This window comes from Phascolarctos cinereus, unplaced genomic scaffold, assembly GCF_003287225.1.
Source record: "Phascolarctos cinereus isolate Bilbo 61053 unplaced genomic scaffold, phaCin_HiC Scaffold_5;HRSCAF=322, whole genome shotgun sequence".
Classification (NCBI taxonomy): Eukaryota; Metazoa; Chordata; class Mammalia; order Diprotodontia; family Phascolarctidae; genus Phascolarctos; species Phascolarctos cinereus.
The window spans coordinates 225,942,125-225,959,575 of record NW_027555958.1 but is presented as its reverse complement, the minus strand read 5'-3'; the positions used below and the strand labels follow the sequence as shown (position 1 = coordinate 225,959,575).

General features: G+C 37.5%; 1 protein-coding gene across 3 annotated transcripts in view; it reads left to right on the top strand.

Annotated features, from left to right (window-relative positions):
• ENPP4 (ectonucleotide pyrophosphatase/phosphodiesterase 4) overlaps positions 1 to 17,149 on the top strand; it is a 60,040-nt gene extending 42,891 nt beyond the window's left edge. Inside the window, exons 1-4 of one of the 3 annotated variants that reach the window (XM_020993881.2) lie at positions 1,446 to 1,553; positions 8,663 to 9,524; positions 11,228 to 11,395; positions 13,440 to 17,149. In XM_020993881.2, coding sequence (XP_020849540.1) covers positions 8,687 to 9,524; positions 11,228 to 11,395; positions 13,440 to 13,804 — 1,371 coding nt within the window. In that variant the 5' untranslated portion in view covers positions 1,446 to 1,553; positions 8,663 to 8,686 and the 3' untranslated portion in view covers positions 13,805 to 17,149. Of the gene's footprint in view, positions 1 to 1,445; positions 1,554 to 8,662; positions 9,525 to 11,227; positions 11,396 to 13,436 lie in introns of those variants that run through there. The other 2 variants (XM_020993880.2, XM_078155333.1) reach the window with 2 other exon arrangements.
• Positions 17,150 to 17,451: the final 302 nt, after the last annotated feature.

Here is a 17,451-nt window from a genome sequence, read left to right as displayed (position 1 = left end):
AAATGGCAGAGAACCCTAGAGGTCATTAAAATTCAATGTTTCCAACTACTGGTTCATGGGAAAAAAAACCAAACCCTTTAACAAGTCCACAAAATGTTACCAAAGGCTCTTAAGACCTATCTAATTTTTAAAAAGAAAAATTAAAAAAAAAATCTGACTACTCCTTTTCCTCCTCTCTCTCCACTCCCCCATTTCTCTGTCCTCAACAAGTTCATAAAATGTTGAATACCAAAGGCTCCTCTTAAAACTTAATTTTTAAAAAACGATAAAAAAAAAACCCAAACAAACACCTGAATACTCCTTTTCCTCCTTTCTCCACAGGTCACCAATCTCTGTCCTTAACAAGCCCACAAAATATTTATAACCAATGGTTCTTCTTAAACCTATGTGATTTTTAAAAGAAAAACAAATAGTATTCCTTTTCCTCCTTTCTCCCCAGGTATCATCTATGTCCTTAACTCTACAAAACATTGCCAAAAGCTCTTCTCAATCTATTTTTTAAAAGAAAAAACCTAAACTACTCCTTTTCCTTCTCTCTCGGCATTTCCCATCTCTCTGTCCTGGGTCGCTAAAGAGTTTTTAAAGCTCCATGACTTTAAGAGTGGTCCATTTGGGGTTGAGCTACGCTAATCTAGTCTCAAACGTCTCACTTTACATATGAAGAAATTGAGGCCTAGGTCGGTAAAGTGACTTGTCCACAACGGGAACTTAAATGCTTCTCGAACTGAATTACTCCCCCCACCCCCAAGCTGTGGCGCCAAGCAGAACAAGCCCAATCCCTCTCCCACTAACAGTCCTTTGAACTCTAGAAGGCAGCCATTCCCCTCCCAGGTGTGCTCCCCCCTCTAGGTGAAACATGGCCCCAATTTCCTTCAGATCCCCGGGATGCAGGGGCAGGGCTGGGGGCTGTGGGAATGCATGGCCGCAGGTTAGCTGGGAGGGAATAGTTTGAGGCAAGGACAAGTCCAAGTTCTGGCCTCTGTTCAACCTGGCTGGGGCAGAAAAGAAGGGTCATTTCCCGGGGACCTCTCCAGCCATGCCCCTTTCCGTTTCTTCGGTCCCGGGAGCAGGGAGATCCCGAAAGCCCACCGCCCAAGTCCCCTTCACAGAGGAGAACTCCATCCCTGGACTAGCCAGGGCTTCACTTCAATCACCTGTGTCCAAGGAGCGTCCCGAGGCCGACCAATCAGAGGGCGGATCGCATCCCACCCTCGCCAGACAGCCAATCGTAGGGCGCGTGTCAAACAGGCCCACCACACCCCTTTCCCCCCATTATCGCCCCACACAGCCCATCCCCTCCTCCCTCACCCCAGCTGGTCAGAACCGCCCGGCCGGCACTCGACAGCCCCCCCCCCCACTTTTCCGGGCCTTGCTGCGGCTGCTCCGGGCTGTTAGAACCGCGACCCGGACGCCCGCCACAGCTGCGCAGGCGCCGTGGGGGGACTGCCACCGCCCCAACCACCGTACTCCCAGCTTCCCAGGGCACCGCCTGGCGGCCGGGTGTCCCAAGGCTCCGCTCTCCGGGGCTGCGACGGAGGCGCAGGCGGCGGCAGGTGAGTCCTCGCAGCCTCCCCCGCCGGAGTTTTCTTCCCTGGGGAGGTGGGGGGAGGAATGTGACCCTTTACCCCCCAGTCATGGTCAGTGGATTTGGAAGCGGGGGGAGCAGACACTAAGGGAAACCTGTGGCGAGTAGCGGGCAAGGGAAGAGGAGGAGGGGCAGGGGAGGGGAAGACGGGGCGGGGGACCGGATAGGGGAGGGGAGATTGGGGAAGGGGGCTGGAGACGTAGAGGAGAGGAGGTTAGGCGGAGAGGGCAGGGACAGGAGGGGAGGTTAGGGGGAGGGAGCTGGGGACGGAGGGGAGGGGGTTGGAGGAAAACCAGAGAGACTTAGGGGAGGGAGGGCGCTGAGAAAGGGGGAGAAATACTGCAGAAAGGGGGAATGAGGGGACGGAGAAGGGACTGGAGGTTGGGGGGCCTGAAGAACGTGAGAGGGAAGGGGTTTCAGGGGAGGAAAAAGGTGTTCACCTCATATAGAGGGAGGGGGTTGGTGGCTGGTGCCCTGTGGGGGAGCGAGGGGATTTTGGTGTGTGACCTCCGAAGGCGTACATCCTCTCTTGGGGAGAAGGGGAAGAGTTAAGTTCAGGAAGGATGTGGTACAAAATGGGTGAAGTGGGCAGAAACGGCATAGGCAGATGGGTTTATTTGCCTTAAAGATTTCGTTTTAAGCTGAGGTATGTGATGCACACACACCTGGGTGGGCATTACATTAAATAGCGTAAAGCCAATGACTCACAAGTCAGGGCAGCTGTTATTTATGGGGCCTAGACCCATAATAGGTTATTAATAAAGGTTTGGGTTGAGAATTTAAGAAAGGGATTAAAGGACCTTGGGGAAGCCAAGGTACTCTTTGAGCCTAAATTTATTCCTCATAAAATGAAATGAGATTAGACTAGATCAAAGGTAAGCACTGAATTTTTTCAGTCAAAAGGCATCATTTAAGGATCTAGAAGGCCACATGTGGCCTCCAGGCCAAAGGTTCCCCACCCCTGGACCAGATATTCTCTGAATTCCTTACCAGCTTTAAATACTGTGGTCTGGAAAGGCAAAGACTTAAGTGGAAAAAGTAGTAAAAAGGGAAAGTATTGAAGCCATCTTTCTGACAGGATATGATCTGTGTTTAAGCTTCTTTATATGGTTTTATTTATTTTAAGCAACAACTTTTTCATCTCCCAAGTCTGAGAACAGGTATTAAGTGTCTACTATGTTTTAGGTGCTGGGAAGCAGCCATTTGTTACTTTCAGTGTTCTTAGTGTGAACTCCATTAACCTCAATTGTAAAGTCCTAAATATACTGTCAAATGTTTAAGTTCTGATCATTTAGGGTATCTGGAACAATTTAAAGTCATAGAATCATATGACTTTGTAAATGCTTACAGGGGCCTTCAAAGATATTTACTTTGACTTCCTTCTCTTAAACACAAGACTGCTTTTTCTTAACATGCTAGGTCACTGCGGAAAAACTGCCAAAAAGTTGCATACTTACATGATATGCAGTGCGTAAATATTTTTAAATGAGAAAATCATCTGTGCTTAGGCAGATAAGACTCCATTTAAAATTTCCCAATTAAGAACCCCATTCTAAGTAAGATAGTAAATGGTGCTTGTAGAGCTAATATGATATTTTAAACTTCATTGCAGGTGATATATGAGTAGTGACACACCTTTCTCTAAGTCAAGAGTATTCAGATGCCAACTTCAAAAGGGCTAGAACTTCTTTAAGAGTGAAAAATATCTGGAGGAGATAGCGTAATGATGTTTTTAACTTCTCAAAGAGGGTTGTGTTGTGATACAGTCTGGACTCATGGGTACTGCTGGGAAATAACAATGGTCACTAGACCTCTACCTGCTTCTCTAAAATTTTCTTTTTGTATAGAAATTTGAAAATCTTGTGTTTGTTTACCAGTCTTTTAGTTTTGTCATTGTAAGGAGTTCCTGGTGAGAAAGACCCTCTATCAGTGCAGATTTACACTTGACACTGCAATTTATGGTGTTAAAAAGCTGTTTGGGGCATTGTGTGGTTCAGTGACTTCACAGGGTCAGGTAACAAGTATGTGTCAGAGGCAGTACATTTATTTGTGTGTGTGTGTGTGTGTTGTTGTTTTTTTGTTAGGCAGCACTTTTAAAGTTAGGGTCTTCTAGACTAGAGGCCAACTCATCATCTTTCGTACATCCCAATCCTTGGTAAAACTACTTGGAAGCATTTTTATGGGAGTTTATTTGTTTGGGAGATATAGAATGAGACAGAAAGTGATCAGGTCATAATGCTAAAAGTCATATTTATGTGCAAAGCCCCCTGGTTTGGAATTCACACCTGTTGTTTGGACTGAAACTTCACTATAACATTATTGTGTGTGATGTAGTAGAAAAAAAATTAATCTCCTAATCGGGAATTCTAGATTATAATCTGACTTGACCACTTGACTCATTGTGAAGGGCCTTGAGTTTATAATGTGCTAGAGATATTGTTGTTATTGTGTTTTGTCCCTAAACTGGTCCTGTGATTCGAGCCCTGAGAATGGCATTGAAGTAAGACTTCCTTGTACGAGGACAGAGTTGGCCGGGTAAAAACTATCTATGTGTAAACCCATCATGCTTCTTTTTAGAATATTCATAGAATCATAGATGGAGAGCTGATGGCAGACGCAGTAATATTCAACCCTCTGAATACCGCAACTTCCTTCGGATGATCCTCTTAGAACATAGACTTGAGAAGGCCCTGCATGCTGAGTCAGCTGTTAACATTTATATGACACTTACTGTGTGCCAGGTATTGTGCTTAGTTAGCACTTTTACAACAAATATTGCATCATTTCATCCTCACAACCACCCTGGGATGTAGGTGCTATTATTATCTTCATTTTAAAGGGTCACACAGCTAGTAAGTGTCTCAGGGCAGATTGGAACTCAGGAAGAAGAGTCTTCCTGACTCCAGGCTTGGCACTCTATCCGTTGTGCCCCTTAGCTGCCTCTTTTCCCCTCACAGCAGGCAAAAAGGGATGGCTTTAGTGTAAATGTGAATGCCAGATTAGAGAACTGTGTGGATAACTTTCAGTAGTAACATTTAGATCACTTTCTACCTTCTTGAGCAGCCTCCAACAAGTGAACTTCAAAAGTTACTGCTTTAACTGTGTGCTTTAGTTTTATAGCAGTACAGTTGGCCTGAAGCTTTGACCAATCTTTGGTACGCATTGAAAATTTTAAGACGTCTATCATGATCAGAATAAATAAGCAACTTTTCTTTTTAGAGAGGGGCTCAAAATTTCAGATTTCTTCCAGTAGTATAAATTTTGTTGTTCAGTTAGTTGTGTCTGACTCTTCATGACCTCATTTGGGGGCAGAGATACTGGAGTAGGTTGCCATTTCCTTCTCTAGCTCCTTTTATAGATGAGGAACTGAGGCAGCCAGGATTAAATGAGTTGCCCAGGGTCACACAGCTATTACGTGTCTAAGGCTGGATTTGAATTCAGGAAAATGAAACTTCCTGACTTCAAGCCCAGTACTCTGTCCACTCTATGCCACCTAGCTGCCCCATAGTATAAATATATTAATCAAATAAAAGTATTCTTTCAAATACTTTTTCATCACTTAAGAATTAATGTGCTTTAAACCGGTAGGGTGGCAATGCTAATTTTGTTTTGGCATATATTTTCTTTGAGATGAGTAAAATGTTAAAAATTAGTATAAATGCTAATGTAAATACTCTATAATTTGCAGTGCTGCTCTACGGTACTGTTGATTCCTTGATTTTATTTAATTTTTAGATTTTGGAACTGATTGATGATTATCACCTATATATAATTCAGTATAGTATATTTGCCAGAAGGTGGCAGTACTTCAGGAGAAAGTTGAATCCGTGAAAATGCAATCAGATTTACATTCATCATCATGGAAACACCATACTACTTTCTAATGCTTTTCAATCATATTTTGACAATTTTTTTTCCTTTTTTGTCTTTTTAAAAATATTGTTTCCTTGTTTTCTAATGATAATACATAGTTCCTAAAGAAAATTAATTTTGCATCCATGACACAAAAAAGGTGAAGAACCTCTGAACTAAAAGTCTTCTTCTAGCCGAAACAATTAAAATTGAATTTTTAAATCTTTTTGTGTCATGAATTCCTTTTGGCAGCCTGGCAAAACTTATGAACCCTTCAGAATGATGTTTTTAAATGCATAAAATGAAAGTACATATGATTACAAAGAAAACTATAATAAAATATAGTTATCAAATTTTTTTTTTTAAAAACAAGTTCATTGACTCTAGGTTAAAAACTTCTCATCTTGTCTTTTTGTTGTTTAGTTGTTTTCAGTCCTGTCGGACCCTTCGTGACCCCAGTTGAATTTGCAGAGATACTGGCGTTGTTTGCCAGTTTCTTCTCCAGTGGATCCAGTTTGTCAGGGAATCAGAGTTTAAGGGACTTGACCAGGATCACACAGCTAGGAAGTATCTGAGGCTAGATTTTGAATTCAGGTCTTCCTTACTCCAGGCTTAGTGCTCTATCCACTGAGCCACTGGCTGCCTCCTTATCTTGTCCTACACCTTCCGTTTACTTAAGATAAGGAGAGCCAGATCTTTGCCCATGTTACATAGCTTTAAACCCAGGTCATTTGATTTCCATGCTTCTTCTTCATTCTCTGTATGTTTGGTAGCTTAAATAACTTAGTTATATTGAGGATTCTTTGTGGGATGTATATATGTTGTGTTAATACCTTGTATCCTTCCCCTTCTTTGGTTGTTAGAAATTGTTAGTGTGATAGGGCCTTTTTGAGGTGTTTGATCCTGTTCTTTTTGTTATCCTTGTTCTTTTCAGTATGTTGTGATTTTTATTACACACAAAGACAGTAATCTCGGGTTAATTGGGGCTGGGGTGTGGTAATCTTCCAAGACTGAAGGATCTTCACAGAAAAAAAACCTGTGATTTTCTTCAGAATTTCAAGTTAGCACCTACAGTGGAGTGCAGAGCCAGTTGGTGACTCAAATTAATTCAGTAGTTTTTATTAAGCACCTGAATACTTAGCACTCTACCAGGTGCTCTAAGTGAAGTAGAAAATAGAGCCCTCTGCCCTCAAGTAATTTCTTCTCAATTGGGATGCAAGAGCAATGTAGCATTTAAAAGTTACATTTTAATATTACTTAAAATGTATATACATATATATGTATGTGTATATATATATATGTGTGTGTGTGTATATATATATATATATATATATATATATATATATATACACACACACACACACAATAGATCAATAGATAGCTGAGGGAGGAGCATAGGCAGTAGTAGAGAGTGGCTTAAGGAAGTGGGTGGGGATGGGCATCTGCTACCTTAGGGGCAGGGCACTGACTGGAAAGCAGAGGCATTTCACCTTTGAGGAATAGCATAAGGGAAAGGTCAGAGGTGTTCTTAACAATGAGAAACCTGAACTGGGCAGAGCATGTAGAGGGGAGTAGTAACATTTAGGGGCAGTAGTAGGGTGTAATTGATGATGAGAAGGGACTATGAGATGGTGAAGGAACTGGGAGCCAGGACACTCATGTTTGTATCTTGCCCCAGATACTTGAGTTAGCTATGTGATCATAGACAAATTGTTCAACATCTCAGGGCCTCAATTTTTTTTTTAATCTGTAAAAGAAAGAGTGATTGATGTACTATACACTTCAAAGTGTAAGCTACAAAATTCTATAAAAATGTGAGGTGGCGGTTGTGATGATGAAGATGACTTATGTGCCTTTAATGTTAGGCAGGAGAATATTAAGAATTGATACAAAAGGCAATAGGGGCATCACTGAAGGTTTATGAACAAGGCCTATGTTCAAAGGGCCCCTCTAACTAGCTGTAACCTTGGGCAAGTCATTTAACCTCTTTAAGTCTGTTTACTTATCTGTAAAATGAGAGGGTTGCATTAAATGGTCTCTAAGGTCCCTTTCAGCTCAAAATCTATTATCTTTGAATGTATCGTGAATAAAGTGTGTGAGAAATTATCTTGGTAGGATGTATCTGATGGGCAGAAGTAGAGACAGACTGAAAACAGAGAAACCAGTTAGGATGTTATTTTAGTAATGTTCTATTTGAACAAAGCTGTTCAAAGTGGAAAGAAATGGAAGGAAAGAAGAATTAGGTCCTAAGAGGAAGGATTGACAAGTTAATAACTGCCTAAAATATAGAGATAAAAGAAGAGAATAAAATTAACTCTGAAGTTGTAAGCCTGAGGGAGGGGGATGATAAATGTGTTATTGACAATGACAGGAGAGCGAGAGAGAAGGGTGCTGTGCTAGTTGGCGTGGAGGAATATGGTTCATATTAATGTAGAAAATATTAGATGAAGTTTCTTGATGTTTTGCCCACCCTAAACACAGTAGTCTTATTGCCCTTCCTAAGTTTTTCTGTGGCAAACTATAGTGAGCAAATTAGGAGCAGATTTAGAAGAAATCATTGAATGAAGAGAATTATTTTACACAATATTTACTCATTTACCTCTACTTCCCCTGGCTCTGAGATGTGCCTTCCAGGATGAAGTAGAGAGAGTCATTTAAGCCAGGAATGTATTTCCCTCCCCCCACCCCCAACCTCATAGACCCTCAGAAAATTAAATTAAGAGCAGTTAAAGTATAAAAACAGTGCTTTAAAATTTTTTTTTGCTTGGAATTGTATCATTTATACTATGTCATCTATTTTTATCAAACCCTCAGAGCAGCTCCTGCTAACAGCAGCAGAGAAGCTGGAGCAATCAGGTACAAGATAATAAGGGGGGGGGGGGCGGAGTTAGGGATTTTTTTCCCCTCTTTAAAAGATGAAGGTAGGGACAGCTAGGTGGCACAGTGAATAGAAATCAGGAGGACCTGAGTTCAAATGCAGCTGCAGATTCATAATACTAGCTGTGTGACTCTGGGCAAGTCACTTAACCCCAGTTGCCTCACCAAAAAAAAAAAAGATGAAGGTAAAAAAATAGTGGATATGTTCAAGTAAGCACAGTAATCTTTCTGTTTTAAATTTTATTGTTTGCTAAATTGAATTCACTTAGTGAAAATATGACCTCCAATAATTTTTAACTTAAAAAAATCAGTTATTAACTGCCAAACTGAATATTTTTATATTTTTAGGAAGATTGGCTATTACCTTTTGGAATGATGTCCACAATGAAGTTAGTGTTGACACTTCTGTTTTCTGGCATTATAACTAGTTGCAGAAGTAATTCTACCTATAATTTGGTGCCCCGGTTACTCTTGGTATCCTTTGATGGCTTCAGGGCTGACTATCTAAAGAAGTATGAACTTCCTCATCTTCGTAATTTTATCGAAGAAGGTGTCTTGGTGGAGCATGTTAAGAACGTTTTCATCACAAAAACTTTTCCAAATCACTACAGTATAGTGACAGGCCTGTATGAAGAAAACCATGGCATCGTGGCTAACTCAATGTATGATGCAGAAACACAAAAACGTTTTTCAGAATCCAAAGACAAAGATCCTTTTTGGTGGAATGAAGCAACCCCCATTTGGGTAACCAATGAGCTTGAAGAAAACAGAACGAGTGCTGCTGCTATGTGGCCTGGTACTGATGTGGCTATCCACAATACAACTCCTTCCTATTTTATGAATTATAATTCTTCAGTAACATTTGATGAGAGATTAGACAATATTGCTAAATGGCTGAACAACTCAGATCCTTTGGTTACCTTTGCAACACTTTATTGGGAAGAACCAGATGCAAGTGGACACAAATATGGACCTGAAGATAAAGAGCAAATGAGTGTTGTGTTGAAAGAAGTAGATAACCACGTTGGTCATCTTGTCCATAAACTCAAGACATTGGGATTGTGGGAAAGCCTAAATGTGATCATTACAAGTGATCATGGGATGACCCAGTGTTCTAAGGATAAAATGATAAAATTGGATGCCTGCATTGATCGCTCAAGCTATACTATAGTAGACACAACCCCAGTTGCTGCCATACTGCCTAAAGAAAGTATGTATATATCTAGACAGGGAAAAGCTATTATATTGGGGGAGGAGAGGAGTGTAAAAAGTTGCACTTCTGGTTTTCAGCAAATTTGTCTCTAATTTTAGGCAGATCTGTACTTTATAGTAAAAGAGGTATAAAAATTCTGGCTTGTGTGTTTTAAATGACTGGATATATATATTCAGGGTGGCAATTTAATTATATAAATTATGTGTTATTTTTCATACCATTGAAGTAGAGACAGTCTACAGATAATTTAAAAGCCATTTATTTTAGCTTCAGAATACACGTTTGCATTTGTTCCATGTTTACTGCCTAATTAGATTTCCTTTTTAAGTGATTTTAAAATTAGTTTGCCATCTAAGTTAGCAGGAGCTAATATGTTGTGCAAGCGGTTTTAAAAATTGCTACAGATAATATCCACAGTCAGTAAAAGAGCAGTGATTGTATAATTAAAGTATCCAAAGATAATCACATAATTGTTGTTATTATTCTGTCTCTTAAGGAATATAGATGACTTAGGTGGTGTTTGTAGTTTGGAAACTATTCCAAAAATATTCAGGTGTCAGAAACCCTGCTAGTGGGAGAGAATACCAAAAATAGCTTACACAAATTCTAGGTAGAATACTTTTTTCTTCTCAGAGTCAATCTAGGTGAATTCATAATGAGCAAAAAGAAAATAAAAAGAATTATCAGAATCTACCATATGCAATCATCTGTTAGGTAATGATGTTAGTTAATGACACAAATTCATAAAATATCTCAAATAACAAGAAATAATCATCTTAACACAGTTTCAAAATGTGAAATTGAGCAAAGCATAAATGAAATACTAGAAGAGGAAAAGAAAATTCTGACCAAACAGGTGTACAAATGAATTCCATCAAACATTGTAAGGTCTTTACTACAAAAATTAAGAGTAATTGAAAGTGTTCTACCAAACTCCCTTTTTGAAACAAATATGGTTCTGATAACCTAAACCAAGACGAATAAAGCAGAGAAAGAGAACTATAGACCAGTATCACCAGTGAATATTGCTGTAAAAATTTTAAATAAAATCCTAGCCAATAGACGACTACTACAACTACCCACACACACACACACACACAAAATTATTCATTATAACCAAGTTAGATTTATTCCAGGTATACACAATTTACAACATAGGAAAGCATTTAGGATCATTAAGCAAATTAAAAATAGCTACATGAATATATCAGTACATATAAAAAAATCCCACTTTGACTAAATGTAGTACTTAGTAATGCTAAAAATTGTAGGTATGGAGAGAACTTTTTTATATGATAGAAAATACAGCTTTAAAATCAAAAGTCAGCATTTCTTTCAATGAAGAACTATTAGAAGTTTTCCTATTACATGCAGAAGGCAAAGAAATGCCCATTATTTGACATAGTTCTAGCAATGCTAGCAGTAGTAGGAAGACAGGAGCAATTAAAGATATAAATAATTGGCAGAAAGGAGACGAACTGTCTCTATTACAGAAGACATGATGATTTACTTAGAAAACCCTAGAAAATCAGCAGAGAAACGTTTTGATTGGGTGATTAATAGCTTCAGAAAAGTATTAAGATACAAGATAAGTCTCCAAAATGACAAAAATGACAAGGTGATTTCTTTAATCCTTATCATATTTTTCCTTTGCAGTATGTTCATTGACTAATTTTTCATCTTTTTCCTTTTTCTCCCAGATCAAACTTATGTTTTTAAAAAGCTAGAACACTGCAATACTCACATGAAAGTCTATCTTAAAGATGGTATTCCAGAAAGATTTCATTACCAGCACAATAAACGAATTCAGCCAGTTCTTTTGGTTGCGGATGAAGGCTGGACAATTGTGCTTAATGAATCATTTAAATGTAAGTGCTTTTTCTGCTGGCTTGGGGAGGGAGCAAATCATACATTATCAGATGTAAAAATGCTTATTTGTTACTTGAGACATTTCTCACATTCAAAATTGGTAGAATTTTGTCATGTTTCATAATTATGACATAATTTCTGAAGTCTCTTCTAGCTGTAAACCTGCCTCAGTAGGTATTGCAACGTCTGTTCAGTCTATTGATGAGATCTTAACTTTGTACAAAATCCTTACTTAGAACAGATTAGAAGCAGCAAACAAGAGCAGCAAGAAATAACTGATAGCTTTTCAGTAAGGGAAGAGATAGACTATTAAAAATAGACATGTGAACTTGAAGAGCATGGAAGTCTGGGGCCATTTAGTGTAGGGTCAAGTAATCCTGTGGACCTGAGTAGGCTTGATGATACCACTGTATTATACAGCATACTACAAAAATTGATTTCTAAATATGGTTCTCATTTTGAACCTCATTACATTATGTTTTAGTGCCATCCTGTTTAGAAAATGAAAGTACTTACTACTTTCTTCTTCTGTAGGTCTGCCCTCTCCACTTTATTTAAATTTTTGATGCCTTTTCTTTCGTCTTTTTTTTTTTCAAATAACATCTGTGTCGTTTCTGGATATACCCTTGTAACAGGAAGAAAAAACAACTTACTAATCATAATCAACTGATAGGTCAGCCATCTTTGATAGTGTATGTAGTAGTCATCCATATTCTTAGGTTTCCACCTTTCCAGTGAAAGGAGGGAAGTGCTGCTACCTATCACATTTAAATTTCCATCAGAAATAGTTACTGTTACCTGGGAGTAACCTGAAAATACCTGAAAAAATTCTTTATATATGAGACCTCACTCCCAAATTCAGATAAATATGTCATCACTGTACTAAAAATATTATTACTAGGCTAAGAAAATAATTCATATAAAATTTCAGGAAAAGCTATGTGTCATGAAGCATTCTTAAAGTAAAAATACCAGCTTATTGATAACTCACAGTTGTTGGACATGGAACAATGAAAATTGTGCTAAAATTCATGTGGTTTAAGAAAGTCTGGTCCTGGGTCCTGTTGGATCAGAGATCACTTAAATGTTAAAAGTGAATTTGATTTTGTTTTAGATATATTAGGTGCATTTTATACTAACAAATATAATCATCCTATTTGTGTAGATAACGTAGATAATTTTGCAATGTATTATGAGCTAACACTGATACCTGAAAATACATACTAATTTTGATTTAATTGGGCCAATATTTTTTCTTTTAATCAGATTGACTGTTCCTACCCAGCTTAGCGTATTATACTTTTAATGGTTATTGATTATTTATATTTCGTAGCTTCATGTCTCTGTTTCCAAAAGTTTTTTTTAAAATGTTTTAATTGTGTATTTCTGAAATTTTTTCCAGAAAGTTGCATTATGGAGGAGGGGGGAGGAGACAGGGTTTGCTAATCAAATGACTCCTGATCATGAAATCATTATTCCTGCAATGTACAGTGGCAGTCTGAATTTGTTAGATCTGTAGTCCACATTTAGATGGGTAACCACTATTTGTAATCCTTAGTCTCTATTATTGTCACCTCATTGACCTCACCTAATCAGTTTTGCTTTCTCAAACTCTGCATTCCCTACTGTGCTCTTACTCCTTTATATCCTTCCCGTTGCTGCTTATGCTCACTACACTTGCTACGGTTGCCACCTGAAGCACTCTTTGCAGTAGGCTTTGGGAAATTGTGAGGATGAGTGGAAGCATGTAGAAGGGAATTTGTCTGGAGACTAAAAGAAGCATGAGAGGGAAACGTAGTTGAAACTTGAAGGTGGTGGGGGTTGAGTAAGATTTCAGGGGAATGAATGGATTAGAGGAAGAAAGCTGGCTCAGCCATAATCCAGAAACCTTGATTTTTGAATCTCTGCACAAAATGATTTGCTTAATCAGAGGTCATGCATGAGTCTACTGTTCTTGTATTGGAAACTTTTTTATTTTTTGGTACCAAAAAAGAAAATGTATTTACTAACACAAGTTTTTGCTGGTTTTTTTTTTTTCAGTAGGTGACCATGGTTATGATAATTCGTTGCCAAGCATGCATCCATTCCTGGCTGCCCATGGTCCTGCTTTTCACAAAGGCTATAAGCACAGCACAATTAACATTGTAGATATTTATCCTATGATGTGTCACATCCTGGGATTAAAACCACATCCAAACAATGGAACTTTTAGTAACACTAAGTGTTTATTAGCTGATCAATGGTGCATAAATCTCCCAGAAGCTATCGGAATAGTGATTGGTGCCTTTCTGGTGTTAACTACTCTGACCTGCCTCATCATTATCATGAAAAACAAACTGTCTGTTCCACGGCCGTTTTCCCGTCTTCAGCTACAAGAAGAAGATGATGATGATCCTTTGATTGGATAGCCTGTGCAAAGTCTTGACTGTGTCTTGAAGCACTCATTTGAGTTAAGTCATCAAACATAGGAGAATTATGCTGGATGGTATATCATCAAAAGGTACAGTTCAAAAGAATTACAAAGGAGTTAGACCAAACATGTTAACAGTTGTTTTTATACATTTTTCCGTGTGTTAGCAAATATAACTACACTGACCATAGATGAGTTCACTAGACAAGCTAAAAAGTGATCTCTTTTGCAAACTAGAAAAGTCTTGTGCAGCATTATTTATGCCACTTTTTGTTTTTGCAACTATTGTACCTCCAAATACCAAAAACTTAGCAAGTATCTGGGTCTCTAGTGAATCTTTATATATGTAAATGAAACAAAATTCTTCATGCAGTTCTTGCACATTCATGTATCAGGGAGAAAAGAGTTTCTATATTTTTGTATTAACCTTTAATAAGACCTTCCCCTCAACTAATATATACATATGGTGAATTGCTGTCTTTGTTGTAGAGTTAGGAAATAGGAAAGCAGAGATCCAATTTAAGAAGCAATGATTCTTAGGAAAGGTAATGGGAGTTAAATTTTTGCTAGTCCGGTGTGTGTTTGTCACCATTCTTGAGAAATACTTCTTATTTTATGACTCTAGTCTGCTGAGGTCTTACACATACTTCTTGAAGAATTGTACCAGATTAGAAATGTAGAAGGAAATATGACAAAGTATTAAATATTTTATGATTGCCTTTCCTGCATAAAGTACAACGTATTTAGTGTCTGTGTGGCACCTGGGCTTTTCTTTTCTTTTTTTTTTTAAAGAGAACCCAGCAACCTAACTTTAACATTAGGTCCATGGGCAAAATTTCAAATAACCATTAGGCTAATTAATGTTAGCCTTTTAGGAAGATTTTATTTTTGCACTTAAATGTAAGTTGGGGGGGGGGGAGTTTGCACTTTAACTTTAGCACTTAAACATCCTATCTTTGTAACTCATGGATTAAAACTATACTTTTTTTTAATCACTGATTTTGGTTACTATTGCTAACTTTCTCATGTTATTTATTTTAACATCTAATATCCTGTTACTAGGAAATATATGAATATTAGGTTTAAGAAGTTCTCTCCCCTTTGAACATTCTTGGTGGCTCAACTTTCTAGGCAGTTTGGTAGTTCAGAGAACTAGTACTGAGAGTTAGGATTTTTTTACCTTATTTGTGTGTCATCTTTAAAGAATAAAAATTATTTACACTGTGATTTTTATTAATACTGTGACGTTGCTGAGTATCCCAAATAACTTTGTTGACCTTATTTTCAGTTCTTATTTGTATCACAGAAACGTTGTTTCTCATATTTTGACTGGCTTAAAGCCAAAGATTTATCATGAAGGAGTGTCCTTCCACCCAAGGGTGGCACTTCCCTTGCTAATTGAAAATTTAACATTCTTATAAGGAAGGTAACACATTGCATTCTCAGTCACTATTTAGTGGAAAATTTTGTCTCTGTAATCAGAGAAATGCCCGAGACAAGTGGTTAATAGAACTTGTGATCTTTAAAAAGTTAGTAGTGTGAAATATTGAATAGCTGAGCTTGTAAACATCAATATTGGAAGACACTCTGCACAAAATATTTTGTTTTCTAAGTAACTTAACTTTTGATTATTTGTGATGATGGAATATGGCACTCTTATTGGTTAGCAAACTGATTGAGTCAACCTGTGTGGTCAACTTTGGCCCTATTCCTGGTAGCAGAATTCTTTGACTAATCAGGTCAGTTGGCCTCTAGAGAAGATTCCCAGACCAGCTCTGCAGAAATAACTTTAAGTGTGACTACTGTACATGCAGGTAAAAGGGAGTATTGATTATTGAGGGCACGTGAACAAACAGATTATTTCAGGATTATTTACCTTTTTGACAAATATTTGTATCTGCTTTTTCCCAAAGGCCAGGGAATAGGTAATATAAGGGGGTATTAGTTTATTTTTATGAATTATTGTAAGCATTGCTACATAATTCAGACTAGAAACTTACTTGTAGAACAAAATTAACCCAAAAGAATCTAATTGCAAAATATTTTCAGAATTTTAAAATCTGGGGTATTGGACTGTTTTTAGAACAAGTGCCTGAAATATGATAGTCAATTGTTTTGTAGTAATTGGGGCAGAAGTTGGCCCTTACAATCAGTAGGCTTATTGATACTCAAAAAGTTTTCATGACTCCTTTCTGAAAATCTCAACTTTCTGAAATTGCAGCATGTTTGTTAATGAATTATTTAAAACAAGAATATGCATTTATCTGTTAATGCCAACAAAGTTGGATTCTTTTTTGTTGTTGTTAATATATATCTTCCTGGAGAAAAGAACAGTACTTAAAATGAAAAGTTTATTGTTAAATTATACTTTAAGTTAATTTACAGTATGAAAGTTTTAATCTGCAACTTTAGAAAATAAGCCAGGAGCTGCTGTAGTACACTGGAAAAATACCTAGTAAAATTAACCTTCTTACAAAAATTGCTATAATATTTTGCTAAGCATTTCAAATATTTGATTAGTAAAGCTGATATCTTTTTACATACCACTTAAAAATGAAATATTTATTAGTGGAGATTTAACAGTTTCCAACAATGTCAGTCAAAGGTGGTAAGAAGAATTTTGACTATTTTTTTTTTATTAAGAATGAAACTGATAGAAGGTATCTTTATAGATAGATGGAAGGGGGGGCAGTTTTGCTTTTCCCTTGAACATCTAAAAAACTGAACTCTCTCAAATGATATTCCTTGTAGTGATCTGTTATGCTTGTTATAGGAGCTTGAATATCAAGTTACTTGGGACACAGGAAAATTGAAAGTGTTTTTTCATGGTTTTTGTTTGCCAGTATCTGGTAAGCTCTGAGACCTGGGTGGGGGGGAGAGGGAGGGAAGGGGTAGTTGGAGAAGATGCTGCCGTTTTTGATAAAGGTAGTTGTTTGAAGGGAAAAGGATGATTAGAAATGTTTAATCATTTTCCCCTCATTAAATACTGTGTGTGAATAAAGTACATGTAAACAAAGTACTATTTTTAAAATGTAGTGCCTTAAATTTTAAGTAAAATATTTATATTTTGTCTTTATTGTTTGGATTTCTGTGGAGAGATTTTTGTATATACCTTTGGGGGGAAAAAAACAGCTTACCAATAAAAATTATCCTCAAATTCTCCGCTCTGTTTATTCTAAATGTAAGCTTTAATGAGAGGTCCTAGCAGTGTCGTGGTGAAAGAACATTGGACTTCAATTGATTAGATCTGGTTTCAAGTCCTTGTTCTGCCACTAGTGGTGTGCCCTATATGTTTGTCACTTAAACTTAATAAACCTCACCTTGCTCATCTGTAAAATGGTCATACATTGTGAGAGTAAAGTGCTTTGTAAACTTCTAAATCCTTGTAATAATGAAATAGTATTAAGTGCTTACTCTGAGCTACCTGCTTGGGATATAAGTAGAAGAGCAAGACAGTCCCTACTCTTCATGGATCTCAAATTGTTGAGTTTTTTTTTTAAATGGGAAAATAAAAGATGATTTATTGTAACAAAACTCAGTTGTGACAATTTAAAATGATAAAAAAAAAAAAGGTGACAGTCACTTTCACAAATACTTTCAGTTAGGCCACATCAAACTACATATACATACACATTTATGCATGTG